The sequence below is a fragment of the Magnolia sinica genome, chromosome 2, assembly GCF_029962835.1.
Source record: "Magnolia sinica isolate HGM2019 chromosome 2, MsV1, whole genome shotgun sequence".
NCBI lineage: Eukaryota > Viridiplantae > Streptophyta > Magnoliopsida > Magnoliales > Magnoliaceae > Magnolia > Magnolia sinica.
Window position 1 is genome coordinate 112,357,378 of NC_080574.1, and position 15,941 is coordinate 112,373,318.

The 15,941-nt window shown below is 38.8% G+C and overlaps 1 protein-coding gene across 1 annotated transcript in view; it reads right to left on the reverse strand.

Annotated features, from left to right (window-relative positions):
- Nucleotides 1-15,941, reverse strand: part of LOC131237396 (exocyst complex component SEC5A-like) — a 140,597-nt gene that overhangs the window by 92,866 nt on the left and 31,790 nt on the right. The window contains exons 8-9 of the mRNA XM_058235131.1: nucleotides 15,261-15,335; nucleotides 14,977-15,114 (exon numbers count right to left, since the gene is read on the reverse strand). Coding sequence (XP_058091114.1) covers nucleotides 14,977-15,114; nucleotides 15,261-15,335 — 213 coding nt within the window. The remainder of the gene's footprint in view (nucleotides 1-14,976; nucleotides 15,115-15,260; nucleotides 15,336-15,941) is intronic.

Below are 15,941 nucleotides of genomic sequence, written 5' to 3' on the forward strand. Positions count from 1 at the left end.
AAACATAGTAGCGTGTTGCAATCCCTAAGGGTTTATGGACCTAGCTTGACGTGTTCCAACAGTTCTAGGGCTTTTGGCATATATTAGTTAGGTTCCTCAAATTTCGAAGTATTGATACCATACTTCTTAATATCGGTATTATATTGAGTGATACAGTTGTATTGTATCCATATAGGCTCGATACGATATGCGATGCAAGGTCGAATTGATCTGATATAAAAAATTTGAACTGTATCATTTCGTATCGGGAATATCGCCCAGTATTGGTACCAATATCATGTGCCTATGTCAGTCAAACCGATACAGGCCCAAAATGAATTGTTTCTCCACCTTTCCTGCTACTTGCTTCAATTTTCGAGATTTCATCCACAGGGGATTGTTTGAGGCCCATTTCCAACCACAACCACAACAATTTTGAAAATCGAAACAAAGTTAGAAGCATCAATTTGAATATTTGAAGGCCTGGTACTCAATTTAGGGAAAATCGAAAAAAAAAAAAAAAGTAAAAAAACGTAATTTTTTTTTTACTGGAATATGATCGATTTGATGTTAACCAAATGTTACATCATTTCATTTCAATTTGGTAGGGTTTTTTTTTGTTTTTTTTTTTTTTTAACACTAGAAATTTAGAGAATTTTCTAAAAATAATTAAAACACTTTTTTTGTTGGAATATGATTGATTTGGTGCTATAACACCAAATCGATCAAATGTTGCATGATTGTATTTCAATTTGGTGGTTTTCCAAACATTTCTCTTTACGACGGAATTTTTGGGGATTTATCAAAAAATATTTCAAACGCCTTCTTTTTAATCATCTTGATTTGGTCCTATAACACCAAATTGATCAAATGTAGCACGATTTCCACCCGATTTGGTGGGTTTTCGATTTTTTTAATTTTTTTTCTATATACAATGGAATTTCGGGGATTTTATGAAAATAATTAAAACAAATTTTTTTTTTTTTTTTTTTGTTTAAATCAGATCGATTTGGTAAAATAACACCAAATAGATAAAATATTGTGTGATTTCATATTGATTTGGAGGTTTTTTGATTTTTAAGGGCGTCATGGATCTAGGTACTTCGTGGTCTATGAGTTATTGGCAGTCCGGGATCCAAGTACTTATGGGCATCATGGAACTATCTATTACTCACTCCCCCAGGGAGGCGAATGCGGTTGCTGACAACCTTGCTAAACTTGGTAGTGGTACCCAATTGAGCAAGGTTCTCAACTCTCCGGCGGATCTCCCCTACATCCCCAAAGGCCTTCTCTTTTTGGACAAGGTAGGGCTTGGCAACCTGAGAGTGAGATAGCTTCTTTTTGTTAGTCTTTTCTTACGATAGGCGCGACCTTGTCTCTTTTTGTTCTCGGGCCCTCCCGAAATCTCTCTTGTAATTATCTCAGTCTAATGAATAGAGTTTTTCTTATAATTTAAAAATAAAAAATAAAAATAAAAATAAAAAAGTTTTTCGATTTTTATTTTTCCTATTTTCCCTAGAATTTTTTTTTAGGATTTTCTAAAAATAATTGAAGTGCCTCCTTTTTTCATTTTTTTAAGTGGAATGTGATCGATTTGGTGCTAAGATCAAATTTTCATTCTTTAATTTTTTCTATTTTCGTGGGAACTTTTGGGCATTTTCTGGAAATAATTAAAAAACCATATTCAATTGTTTTTTTACTTTATTAAAGTTAATTATTATCATGTATTTTTTATTGTTTTTATTGAATGGTAGTTGATTTGTAAATTTATGTGTTTAGTTAATTAGTTCTTACATGTGTTTTTCACTTTCATTATTATGCTATGGTTCATACTTCATAGTTGATAGTTGATTCTTGATAGGTAATAGTCCAATAGATGATAGATAATCATATTATTAATATATGATATCAATATCTGACATGCATTAATAATCTATACCAAAAAAAATCAATAACACACCTTACCGTAGGTTAACCCGTCGGGACAGTATTCTCACCAAAGACTAGTCCGAACACCATTGAATATATGATCAAACACAGGAAAAAAAAATTTTGATAGATTCTTAGATATCTCATTTTTTTTTCCTATTTTTCTAATATTTTCCTTTTTTTTTATTAAAAGGATTTCTAATCGATACGGACTCGATACTAATACGTGACGCCATATTGTATCATTTTTTGTTCAATTCGATACACCAACCAATACCAACATTTAGAACTATGGCTACTACAAAATGGGTCACCTAAGATGTCAACTGTGAAACGTGTTGATATGCTATAATACCCACTATTTTAAGCTTAGTTGCAGGATCCTTCTAACAAGATGTCGCTCCCATTTTAAACTCATGCTCATGCTCTCACTTCCTAGCTATTTATAGGGTTTCAACTTGGGCGGTTCAGGTTGGGTTTAGGATTAACTCACGCCAAACTCGACCCCCAAAATAGTTAACCCACGGCCCGACCCAACGCGAACTCAAAAAGGCTCAACTCATGTCCCAACCCAATCTAAGACCCAACCAATATATCATATCTCAACCCTAACCCATCTCCGGTTGGGTCAGGTTTGTCGGGTTGAGTCAGTTTGGGGAGAAGAATTTCATTGCAAATATATATTTTTAAAAAATCACCATTTGTACGATGTCAAAGAGTTTATGCTTGAAACTTTGTTGTTGTTGCTGTTGTGGCCTCTGTTACGGTTGTGGAGGAAGAGAAGGTTGATCGAATGGTGGTGTCATTGCCCACCCTTGATCGATCTATAAAGAGAGAGAATCTTGGGCCCTACTAGAGAGGGCAAAGTAAGTGTCACACCCCAAACTCGGGAACCGGGCTCACAAAATTCTCGTCCACAGAATCCAGTGCCGACAGCCTCCATGGTACCCCATTCTCGGCTCCTAGCTCCCATACACCAAGTTCCGATCCTGTGATCCCACAAGGAGGATTTTCAGGGTGAATTTTTTTTGTAAGGTGCAAAACCACAAGGTTACCCAAGTCACAAAACATCATCACCGCATATCTACTAATATAATCTTTTGAGTAGAATGCTAGAAAAGGAAATACAAGATGTAATCAAAACTTAAAAGAACAGGATCATGCTCCGGGCTCAATGCTACCAATACGCCCTAGCATCACCTGCAGCGTAAACAAACGCACATAAGCTTCCTACGAAGCTCGATAGAGTGTGTGTATGTGTGCACAATGCATATGACAATAATAAAGATATCATAGTATGCAGAAGATGATGGAGGGCTAACCTGCCAAGTCCATGAATGTTGTTAGCCCTACCAAGGCTATGCAATGCAAGGCCTACGTGTTCGAATGTCATATGCTAGGGATGCAACACAAACATGTCAATCCTCAACTAGTCCACATATCAGTACAGTTTGTATATAGAAATATCATCGGGGTCTAATACACTCCAACACCAGTTGCCGCCCCACCGTGCGCAGGACCAAGTGAGTGGAATAGACCTCACTATCCGCTTCGTCAGTGATATGCCAATGCCCACCCGGCTCGCCGATAGCGGATACATTTACAAGTTGGTCATACTCAACCTAGCTTACAGCCCCCTAACCTCGGGCGGATAAGGTCACACCCCTTTTCAACCGACCACAACATAGTAGGAGACGCGGCCTACTAGTATTTGGCACTCAGGTACTCATGGTATCCACTCAGTCTTAACATTAAAACATCCCACTAGTACCACAAGGGTTTAGGGACTTCCACCCAAGGACATCCATAACGCCCTAATGTTAGAACAGATATTTTCGGTATCCAAAACAGACATCCACGATATGCCTGTGAAGGCCACAACCCTGATGTCACTAGGGTGTAAGGTGATCATGACATACAGGATGTGAAATGCATGATTCATACCATCTAAGTCATGCACCAAACCTGCCCGTACCACGCTATCATGTGGGGTAACCCTATCTCATATGGGGTCCCCTAAGTATCTCAAGCTGAAATGCGTATGTTATGATCAATCATCATCCGCAACATGCATACAAACAATGTTGTCAAATCGCATATGCGATCATGTGCGATTGCATAATTGCATATGCGGTCGCACATTTTTTTATTTTATTTAAAAAATAATAATCAGAAAAATAGGGAGAAATTAAGAAAAAAATGAATAAATTATTATATGCCCTTGGCCCTTACAATACATTTAATTTAAGTAAAATAAAACCAATTACATAATGAATTAAATATTAAGTCATCATTCATCAACAATTCTACATTCTACAATATAATTAACTTAACAAATATGAAATATCAACATTCGACATTCAACACTACATCAACAATCAACATCAACACAAATAGTAAACAAAAAGAAGAAGTTAGAATTAGAACTAAGTCACTAACACAACACTAACTTTTAACTTGTAACTTGTAACAAAGTAACAAACTTATAAATTAAAAAAATAATAATAATAATAAAAATGTCAGAACTTAGAACTTAGAACTTGGATGTGATTATGAAACTTTAAGAGAGAATGAGACAGAAAGAGAGAGTGGTGGATTTCTTGTGTGAATATGATTATGAATTTATGACTATAACTTGGAAAAATTAGAAACTAGAAAGAGAGTTCAATAGATGGAGAGCTTGGTTGTCTCGTCTCTTGAAACTTGATTCTTGAATCCTTGTGGATGTCCTCGTCCCTTGATTGAAACTTCAATCTTGAAAGAAATATGGATGGAGGAGTGGAGCTTGGGGCTTGGAATTATGAAAGAGAGAGTGTAAGAGAGCAAAATAGAGATAGAGAGATTTGAGTGCATGTTGGAGTGCTTAGAATCCCTTTTTATAGAGGAAAAAATCAAGATTTAAAAATAAATAATAAAAAAATTCCAACGGTCAAATTTCTGACCGTGGGCAAATATGCGATCGCATATTATCGGACATGTGGCATATGCGCATATTATCGCATATGTGCAGTGATCGCATATGCCACTGTCGCATATGCGATTTGTGCACATGTGTGCGCATATGCGAATGTGCGATCGCACATGACAACACTGCATACAAATGATGCATATGAGCATATAACTAGGCATGATTTCATTACACTAAGCATGTTATTAGTGTGTCCTATCAGGCCAAGTACACTAGCATGTTATAAGACATATCAAGCAATAATCGTCCTTAATTGGCACATCATATACAAAGAGTGGGATCCGAAAAGAAGGCCCCACTAGAAATGTAAAGGTCTGTGTGGCATGGCCCACTTGACACTAGAATCGGCCCTACACTTGAGCCTGCACAAATAAAGGAGATTAAAAAACAGATGTACGGTTTGGATAGAACATATATATCAAGGTGGAACCATGTCGGGCCCCTCGGTCAGGTTGGATAACAATTAAACATTACAGTGAGCCTATGAAGATTTCCAATGGCAAGCACTCAACCACTCTGTTTTCACGATGTGGCCCACTTAAATCCAAGCCCCACGCCCCTACCAAGATGGACGGTAGAGTAGCCAACACATAGCGGGACTCTAAAATGGTCCCCACAACCCTGGTGAGCTGGGAAATAAACAGCAGAGAGGCCTAAGGAAGGTTTTAACAATAGACATCATTGCCTTCATTGTTTCCTACGGCGTGGCCCACCTAAGATATGGATCGGCCAAATTTTTGGCCCATAGGATAAAATGATCTAGCAAGATGGATGAACGGAGTGGATAAGACAGATACATCATGGAGTGATCCAAGAGTGGGCCCCTAAGCTGGGCATCAGCCTGCCAAGATGCTGGCAATAGTGCCTACTATTGATTCTTTACTTCTTTATTATATTATTTGTTTGTTTTGGTGACACACCATCAAAGCGAGCACCAAAAGGATGATCTACACCGTTCATCGCGTAGGCCAACTCGAGCGGTGTCCAATGGGTTTGATTGTGATTGGTTTAGATGATCAGGAACCCCACAGCAGACCTTGGAAGGTTTTAACAGCAAGAGTTTGTTTCCCTCCGTGCGGCCCTCTCAAAACTCGAATCTACCTCATTTTTCGGTCCATAACTTGAAATGATCTAGAGAATCCGGAGGATGGCGTGGATTAAACATATACATCAAGGTGGGGTCCACGGCTAGGACGCCCCCACCCAACGTCCGCATGACTCACGTGAGGGGGTGCTCCCAACCCCACTGTCGCCTCTGGTGTGGTCCATCTGATGGTTGGATCAGCCTAAATTTTGTTCCCATCGGTCAAAATAAGATTGGAAATCTCTTGTGAGTGGTAACCCACTCCAAACCTCCCATGCAAAGTCGGTAATGACGTTGGGTGCTTCCAACCCCTTGATGCTTGTGGTATGACCTACCCGAGATCCGGATTTGCTTCATTTTTGGGCCCAATGGTCAAAATGGTCTAATGAAGCGGATGGACGAAGTGGATGGGACACATACATCAACGTGGGTCCCACGAGTGGGGACGACACTCCTCCAGGTGGAGTTGTTGCTGGGCAATAGTGTCCAAAGATGCTGCTTGCATCCAGCACCCGTGGCTGCTACCCTTCCCTATTTCTCTGTTGTGTTTAGGGGTGGTGGGGTCCACCTTAACATATCTACTCCATCCATCGTACTGGTCAACACATGGTGGGCCAAGGAACTTTGCATCAATTTGATTTTCGGTGTATTCCCACCATCCAAATATGTGCAATATGCTCAATAGGTTAGATGGAAAATAAACATCATGGTGGGCCACACAAGGTGGTCCATGCTGTGATAGCGTTCAGGGCACGTTCTCCAACAGCATGGCCCACTTGCGGGCCCCACAACATCATCAAAAGTAAGAAAGGGAAAGGGAAAAGGAATGGAAAGAAAAGCAAGGAAAGATCCAGCCATCGAGGTGGCCCCTGCCACTATGGGGTCCACCATACAATCTATACATGATTAAGGTGCGCCCCACCCTTGTGAGCCCACTAAAATGGAAAGATCACAAAGAAAGGGAGGGTCTTGATCCTCCCATGCACTCACTTCGAAGGATGAACAGTTGGATCAACTTAGATCGGCGATCAGATGGTCCACCAAGCTCCTCTCCACCCCTAATCTCATTTAATCTCTCTTTTGTCTTCTCTCTCTCTTACCCCCTTGATCCCTCCTAATTCTCTCTCAAGTTCTCTCTTTTCTCTTAATCTCTCACTAATCTTTCTTTCTTTTCTCTCTCTCTCTTAATCTCTCCCTAATTCTTTCTAATCTTGTTCTTTCTTTCTCTTAATCTCTCTTTACACTTGCTAGAAAATTGTAGAAATGAGAGGGAGTTAGGGAGTTTTGTGGTAGGACTTTTAGGATAGGGAGGGAATAAGAAGAAGATGGAGGGATAAAATGTAGAGAAAAATAAGGAAAGAATGATGGCTAAGCATGGGTAAGGACATGGGTTGCATGAACAAGATATAGGCCTGTTTGACTAGTGGGGAGAGAGAGACATGAGTGATGGATGGCTTGATTGATGGATTGATTCATGAATTGATGGACTTGGCAACATTGGGATTTGTGGAAGTGGGGCCTGTGTACTTTGCGCAGCCCACCTCGGATTGTGCCAAACTTCTAATCTAGGGATCGCAATAGGGCATGCAGCACGGCATTGGAATCGTAGCGCCCGCGCGGTCGCTAGGGTACAAGTCTCAAGGTGTTGTGGTACTAAAATAGGGACGTGATCAAAACTCATTGATTCGGTCCACCAGGAATATGCCGGTATCAAAGTTGAAGCGTACGGAAGGTCCCACGAAGTTACAGTCTTACAATAAGAATGTAATTTTGGGTAGAGATGGGGGATATTATGATTAAAATAAGAGAGTTAGACACTTTATATGGTTGCTTGATATGCAAGCATCGATGAATTTTACACAAGAACTAAGAAGTATCTTCAACAACGTTTTCTGACAAAAAGATATGGGTCATCTACGATACTTCCTTGGTATACCAGTAACCAGATCCAAAGAAAGAGTTAATCTATTTCGACAGAAATTTGTTCTATATTTACTCATGGAGATAGGACTTCTTGGGATCAAGCCAGTTGGCACTCCAATGAAGCCTAATCACAAGCTTCTAAGTGATCAAGGAGACGCAGTGGAAGATTTTGGGAGGTACAGAAGATTGGTTGGAAAACTTATTTTCTTAACTATCACTCGACCAGACATATCATATGTAAAGAGCGTGTAAGTCAATTCATGAGTTCTCTAAGAATACCTCACATGGAAATAGTAATTCAAATTTTGCATTACCTCAACGAAGCACCAGGTCAAGGAATTTTGTATAAATAAAATTGTCATCTTCAGGTCACAGGATATTCAGATGCAAACTGAGTAGGTTCCTTAGTAGATAGAAAATCCACTATTTGATATTATACATTTGTGGAAGGAAATCTAATCGCATGGAAGAACAAGAAGCAAAGTGTGGTGACCCATGACACAATCCAGTGCCAAAGCAAAGTATGAAACAATAACTCATACCTCCAATAAGTACTTGATGGGGATCAAGAAATGAGATTTACAGTGCACATACCTATGCAGTTATTTTGAGACAATGAGGCTACTTCACACATAGCAAACAATCCAGTCTATCACGAAAGAACTAAACACATCAAAGACAATTGCCACTTCATACATGAGAAAGTTTGCAGTGGCAAAATCACTACTCCATAAGTTCAATCTTAGCTACACGTATATATTCCAAGCATGGCGTAGATAATGTATATGCTCCATGTTAAGGGGAAGTGTTAATAAAAGTGATTAAATGTGATACGGGCCTACATAGGCCCACTTAGATGGTTACTTTGGTCTAGGACAGAGAGGAGATTTTTGTCTTTTTATTAATGAAAATTTTGTAATTATGAAACTTCAGTAATATAAAACAAGGGGGCTGGTTAACTTCAGCCCATTCTCCTCCTCTCCCTTTATTCTTCTTTATTCCATCTCCCTTTTCACTATTTTATAGCAAAGATGAAAACAATCCATAGATATGAATATTAGTATCGTACCGGCCAACACTATAGTATCGTATTCATATCAGCATGAGATGATATGCGATACATGGTCGTATGGACCTGATACGAAAAAACTGACCAGTATCTGCCCATATCGGCCGAGACGGCCATAAAAGCCCTATTTAAAATTATTATTTTTTCAAAATTTCACTCATCTCCTCTTCTTCTTTTTTTCATTTAAATCATGGAAGAAGCTTAAAAACTCATTTTAGATTAGATCTAGACCTATTTTCAGATCAAAACAAATTATTTGAATGAGATTCGACAAATCGAAGCAAAGTGGACCATTTATGGGAAAAATCGGAGAGTGGTAAACCTTCACTTTCTTTTTGATATTTTTATCTTCCGTTTGTTGTATTTCAATGCACTAGGCCCTAGTTTGCCAAACCATGCTTGATTTGTGTTCAATTAGGGCCCATTTAGTTGACCTTCAACAAGTCAAACCGACAAACAACATTTTTATCAAAGAATAGTCTGATAAACCATCATATGCATGTCCAAAATACAAAAACGCCATCATATGCATGTCCAAAAAAAAAAAAAAAAAAAGATTGATTCTTGAATATCTTATTATTTTCTTTTTTTTTTCCTGATATTTTCCTTAATTCTTTGGCTTAAAAAAATCGACCGCTACGGGCCGATATTGTCTGATGTGGACCAATATCGATATGCAATGCTCGTACTGTTTCATTTTTTGCTTGGGCCAATACACCCACCGATACCGATATTCAAAACCATGAAATAATCACACATACAGAGTGATGCTTTGTCACAAGTGAGAATATCTCCAAATAGTCAAGTCAAAGAGTCCAAGAGAACCTTTTGACAACTAACCAGGTTTTTAAATGATCCAACGAGCCATAAGGATTGTATTTTACCATATACAATCATTTGTATCCAACTACAAGCTTTTCAACAAGTAATTTAGCTAATATCCAAGTTTGATTTTGATAGAATGTGGTCATCCCTTCTTCCATGACACGTTTCCACCCATAACAAATCAGAGCCTCCTCCTAGGAACGAGGAATAGACACAGACGACAGAGACAGAAAATTATCAAAATGAAGGAGAACAACTGAAAGAAAACAATGTTGGAAATACAAGACTAAGTGCATTAACGGATACCCTTATGAAAAGCAATAGGTAAATTACCTTCATCTGATGGTGTAACCAAGGACTCAGAAGAATGATGATATTCCTGACAAATCAGGACTGGAAGAAGTCACGCTCGTATGTACTCCATTTGCACGTTTGAAACATTTGGAGTAAACCTGCAAAGGCCAATTTGCAAGTTGTACAGACATCTCCCCAACTTGAGTAATAATATCAGGTACAATGGGAGAGTAGTTATAGAGTTCTCTTCAAACTATTAGGACTTTCCTTTCTCGAGCAACTATAGACTTTGTTCAAAGAAAGTAACGTCAGCTAGCACAACGCCTCTCGGAGATAGAATTATAACATTTGTATCCTGTTAGGTATGGGAGTACCCAAGAAAAATATACTTAGCTCTTGGAACAAACTTGTCAAGAACATGATCAAGCTAATGAACAAAACATACACAACCGAAGACCCTTGGACAAATAGAATAGGAAGGAATTTGAGAACACAAGATAGACAGAGGTGACTTTCCATCTAGGACCAATGAAGGCAACCAATTTATTAGGTAGCACGCAGATAAAAACTGAATCACTCCAAAATATTCTCGGAACCTTCATATTCAATAACAACACTCTAACAACTTCAAGAAAATGATGGTTCTTACGTTCAGCTACCCTATTTTGTTGTGGTGTATGTGTATATGAAGTTTGGTGAATAATATCATGAGATGAAAGACATGAGTTAAAGTCATGAGATAATATTTCCTGGCATTATCTGAACGTAGAACACAAACCTTAGAATTGATTTGATTTTGTGCTTCCATATGAAATTCTTTAAAACAAGAAAACACTTCTGAGCTATCCTTCATCGAATATAACTGTCATACAAGAATAAACATCCACAAGAATATCAAAGTACTTGAAAGCAAATAAACCAATAAGATGAACTACACCCTGAATATTAGGTACTAAATCAAAAAGTTTATCATTTCGCTTGTCCACAAGAGGAATAAACGACACTTTATGGTGCTTACTCAACTCACAAGCCTCACACTCTAATCTAAACACATGTGACAAAGATGGAACGAGACTCTTCAAACTACTAAAGGAAGGATGATCAAGCCTAGAATGCCACTCATGTTGAGAGATATCTATCCATAATCCAACTCCAATTACTTCACTATCGACGTAAAAGAGGGCATTCACTTCATGTCTTCCATCAATCATCCTCCCTGTCTTTAGATCCTGAAATTCACAATAAGAAAAATAAAATCTAACAGAATAATGCAACGATTTCGTTAACTTACTCACAAATAATAAACTCAAAGGTAATTTAAGAATGTAAAGTACCGATGACAATGAAAGCGATGCGGTAGGACTAGTATCCAACCCAGGCAAGAGAGTTAAAATACCATCTACTAATGTGATAGAAGAAATGGACAACCGTACTAACCGAGACAATACACTATACTTACGAGTCATACGACCGGAAGCTCCTAAGTCAATGACCTTAGGAACACTATTAGACGATGCAAGACAAATGACACCTGACCACGTGAGAGTAGTTATGGGTGATGATGTACGAGTGGGACAATCCTTCAGAAGTGTGGAATATTCTTCCTTGAACAGTATAATTATATCACCTATAGTACTAGGCTCATAAACAGATGAGACAGGCTTGGAGACACAACCACCGATGCCATCATCAGAAGAACGAACATGATTCACCCAAGTAGGCTTACCAATAAAGTCCCAACACATATCAGTTATGTGGTTACTAAGACCACAATGAGTGCACTGCTAATTACCATGACCACGACCGCGGTTGCCACTGAAATTTGTACAATGGCCTTCCCAATTACTTCTCTCTAAAGCGACCTCTCCCTAGATCTCTACCACCAAAATGACCACGACTTCCCCCATCTCCTCTACCGGATGTAGAAATGAATGCAGAATGATCTAATGAAGGTGAACTCTATACATTTACCGCACATTAAACGCAAGTGAATGCCTCGGTGATCGATGGGATCTCACTACCTCCAAGGAGCTAAGCTCAGACAGGCTAGAACTTAGGAAAAAAAAAAAACTATAGAGGAATTTAGCAACACGAAATTCCTCTCTCAATCGTCTCAATCTCATAATCAGAGGACAAGAGATGGTATAAGTTCAGTTCTTTCCACGTGCCTCTTAAGGCTGAATAATTGATGCAGGACATGAAATTCAAGTATGATGTGCAAAATTTTCAAGCTTTAGATCACACTAGTTCATAAACAATTACACAAAATTCCACATCCCACACAAAAGTTCAAACACTCAATCTAGGGGAATCTTATGTGGGTCCAGGCCTACACATGCTAGGGTCAGATCAATCAAAATTATAGACCAAACAAGAATCAAAGGAGGGTAAATTCATCCACACATGCACAAAAATAATTCCCCCAATCTAAGGGATTCAGAAATTTCAATTCGGGGAGCCTTAAGGTTGAAGAAAGTGCATAAAATTGAGGATTTGAGTAATTTAGGGTTAGATTTAGGAATTTGGGTGAAAGAGGAGTGACAGAGAGGAGAGATACGAACCAGAGAAGTACCGCACGTGTTGACAGCAACAATGGCCCAGACGCACGTGTGTGTAATCCCGGCCGCACGTGTGTGGGGCCCACTATTCAGAAAAATGCCACCTTAGCCCTGTTCGGCCAGAGATGGACTCCAAAACCCCCAAATCTCAGCTCAATCTAATGCACGATTTGTGTGTGGTGCTCCGCCAAAGTTTCAGCCCTCCTGCAAGGCCAGATTCTGAAAATATGTTGTAGAGAGAAAAACGGCTGCAATAGAGGATGGATTTGAAGCGTAGATGATTGTAGGAGGAGAAATATGGATGGAAGAAGATGGGGGTGAATTATGATACCTGTGGCTTCGCACCACGGTATTGAACCCTTCGAGGAAGGGAGGGTTTCGCACCTTGAATCTCCACAACTCAGAAATTTAGAGGAGCAGAAAATGCAGCATTTTTATTAATCTTCATTGAGAAAAAAAGACTACAAGGGGTGCCTATTTATAATAAAAACCTACACCTCAAAAGTCGCGCCATGTGCGCATACTATTACTTAAAGACGAAGTAATCAAAAATAACAACTAATCAATGCAATCTAAACCGTTCATGATGTTCCTAATAACGGTAATAAGCAAAACTCAAAGTCCTAGGTCACCTATGGTAGTGAGCCACAATCATAAGATCCAATGATGGGATCCACATGATGATCAGGTCTACCCCAAGGAACCAAAACACAGTCGTCTAACTAGGAGGCCCTCCATAGATGTCGTCATCGATCCAGATCGAAGGTGGGGCCCTCCTTGCGTACATGCGTAAGAGGGGCGTGCGTATGCACGAGATGTCCCCACAATAATACTCTTTGAAGCTCTTATCTCCCTGTTGAAGAGAGAAGATATTCTATAGTAACTCGTAGATTGAATTAAATTCTCTTTGTCTAAATACATCTCTCTCGTATTAATCTCATATGCCCTTTGTTGTCTTGAAAAAGAAAGCATTTGCACTAATCTGAGGATAAGCATTTGCACTAATCTCATATGCCCTTGAACCCAATGTGAATCAAGCTTTACCAAAAAGATGCATTGATCAAAAGACATAACCATTATACCTGTAGAAATATTTAGAAAGGACAAGATAGTTGCAATAGAATTACCACCATTTTGAAAATGGTCGTGACTCATCCACCATAAGCATGTTACGCATGAACAACAATCTAGACAAATCGAAACTGTGGGCCCCATCAGAGATTGAGCATAGCAGACTAAATTGTATGAGCTCCATCTCGTTTCACCAATTAAATCGGGATCCTTGAACATTTTATTTTTAACCTTCATATTAATATCCACAAAATTGAATGCTCAGACGTGAGGGCAACTCGGTGAGTAACAATTTCAGGCCATGCTCCATCCTCAGTAGGTATGATGATTTGGATGTTCCAGATTACCATATGTCCATTTAAATGAGGTGGTGAACCATCACCAGTATATTCCCTCCCTCCATACTTCCCTTAGTTACATTTACTTACTTTTAAGGACTAGACAGATGAGATTGTTCGCCAACATTTATAAAAGGGTGATGATCATTCTTCATGGACGACAGCAACAGGACCGTCAAAATCATGGCCCCATTGTAAATGGAGCATAGCCCAAAAGTCACACACATCAGACGATCTAAACCATTCAATCTTACCTGTTTATTTTGGACCCTGGCCATTTTATTCTTAATCATTCATTTGATAGCCACCTAATGGATGGTTATGCTTGTTTGATCAGATCAGTGTTTAAGTCCAAGAATGGGCCTTACAATTTGGTTGGATTGGATTCCAAACGCACACACCACATTTAATGAACAGTTCAGATTCCAAATATAAATGCCACGTGTATGATGGATGAGTCATCATTCTCTCAAGAATTACATGAATAGTCCACATAGTCGGTGATTGAGTCATCATTGTCTAAAAATGACAATAAATAGTACGGCTTGACATATGTGATGGATGAGTCATCATTGTCTAAACAATGTTGGTGGACAACTCCACCTCCACATCATCCCCCCCCCCCCCCCCCAAAAAAAAAAAAAAGCACCCACTCTCAAACTAGCCTATAATTTGAAAGGAGGATTTGTGAATAAGTACACCACATGTTGATTGCACATTTCAATAGATCATGGATGATTCTCAACCCATCTTGTACATGAAACAGTAGCATGTAGTAGTAACAGTAGCAGTGGTGCATCTAGAAATCTATACTGGTGCTGCCTATAGATTTCAGGTGGTGAAATTTTAACTAATACAAACACAGACAGATTATACACTAAGGATGTAAGGAGACAGTAACAGAGCCACATTCAGATGACCTATAATGAACCACTTACAGACTTGTTTAAGTTTTGTTGGATTTGCCTCCATCGTGCATCCGATTGCACTCTCTCTTGGATCTCATTATGCAAAGCTTCCAACCGTGCTTCGTGATCCAAAGTACAATTTTCAAGCATTCCTCGAATCCTGCAATTCTGCCAAATAGATGAACCAAAAAGCAAGAAAAAAAAAATAAGTGGACTAAGCTATAGACAAAACAATATATAATCTGAAGAATAAACAAGGGAATGAAAAGTTAGAACAATTTTGATGGTATAGCTTAACAAACAATTCTGCAGACCTGTAAATTTAGATAGTGCCACAAAGGGTCTGAATCAGGTTCCAACTCCAACAAGAGCCTGACAGTGTTTTCAAGCTAGCAGAAATAAATTACTGAGGTTAGAAGCATATAAGACAGTGCAAAAGTAGCGTACTAGTAAATGAAAGTAAAATTTCAAAATAAAAAAGCACAATCTAATTTCAAAATTTTTGATGGAAGGCATAGTTACCTGCAACTGCAAGGATTTATTTAATACAGCATTCACCAAATGGGAACAGCAAGAAAACAAAATGGGTTGGGAGAATAGAACTAGCCGGTGAGAAGTTCATAAGCGCTAGGAAGGGAAAAAAAAAAAAAAAAACGTTTCACTGATGCTCAGTAAAAGTTGGTGACCCGTTTGGATGCATATTGAGTTATCAACCCTTTAAGATACAAATTGTGTTACTAACCCATTTGGACAAGCCACACGTGAAAAAATATTCACCAATTATAGTAATCATATGTTTGGGTGTTCGTGTTTCCCAAGGCTGAGTTGACACATCAAAGTTAATTTATCTCGACGACTATTTGGGGCAGAAGATATGGCAACACACTAGTGTGCTTAATGTGGGTTGCTTTTCCATGCCATGCAAACACCAAGTTTGTTTGCTTGGTAAACACTGCAACCATGACATTGAAAGACAACTAAATGCTACAATAAAA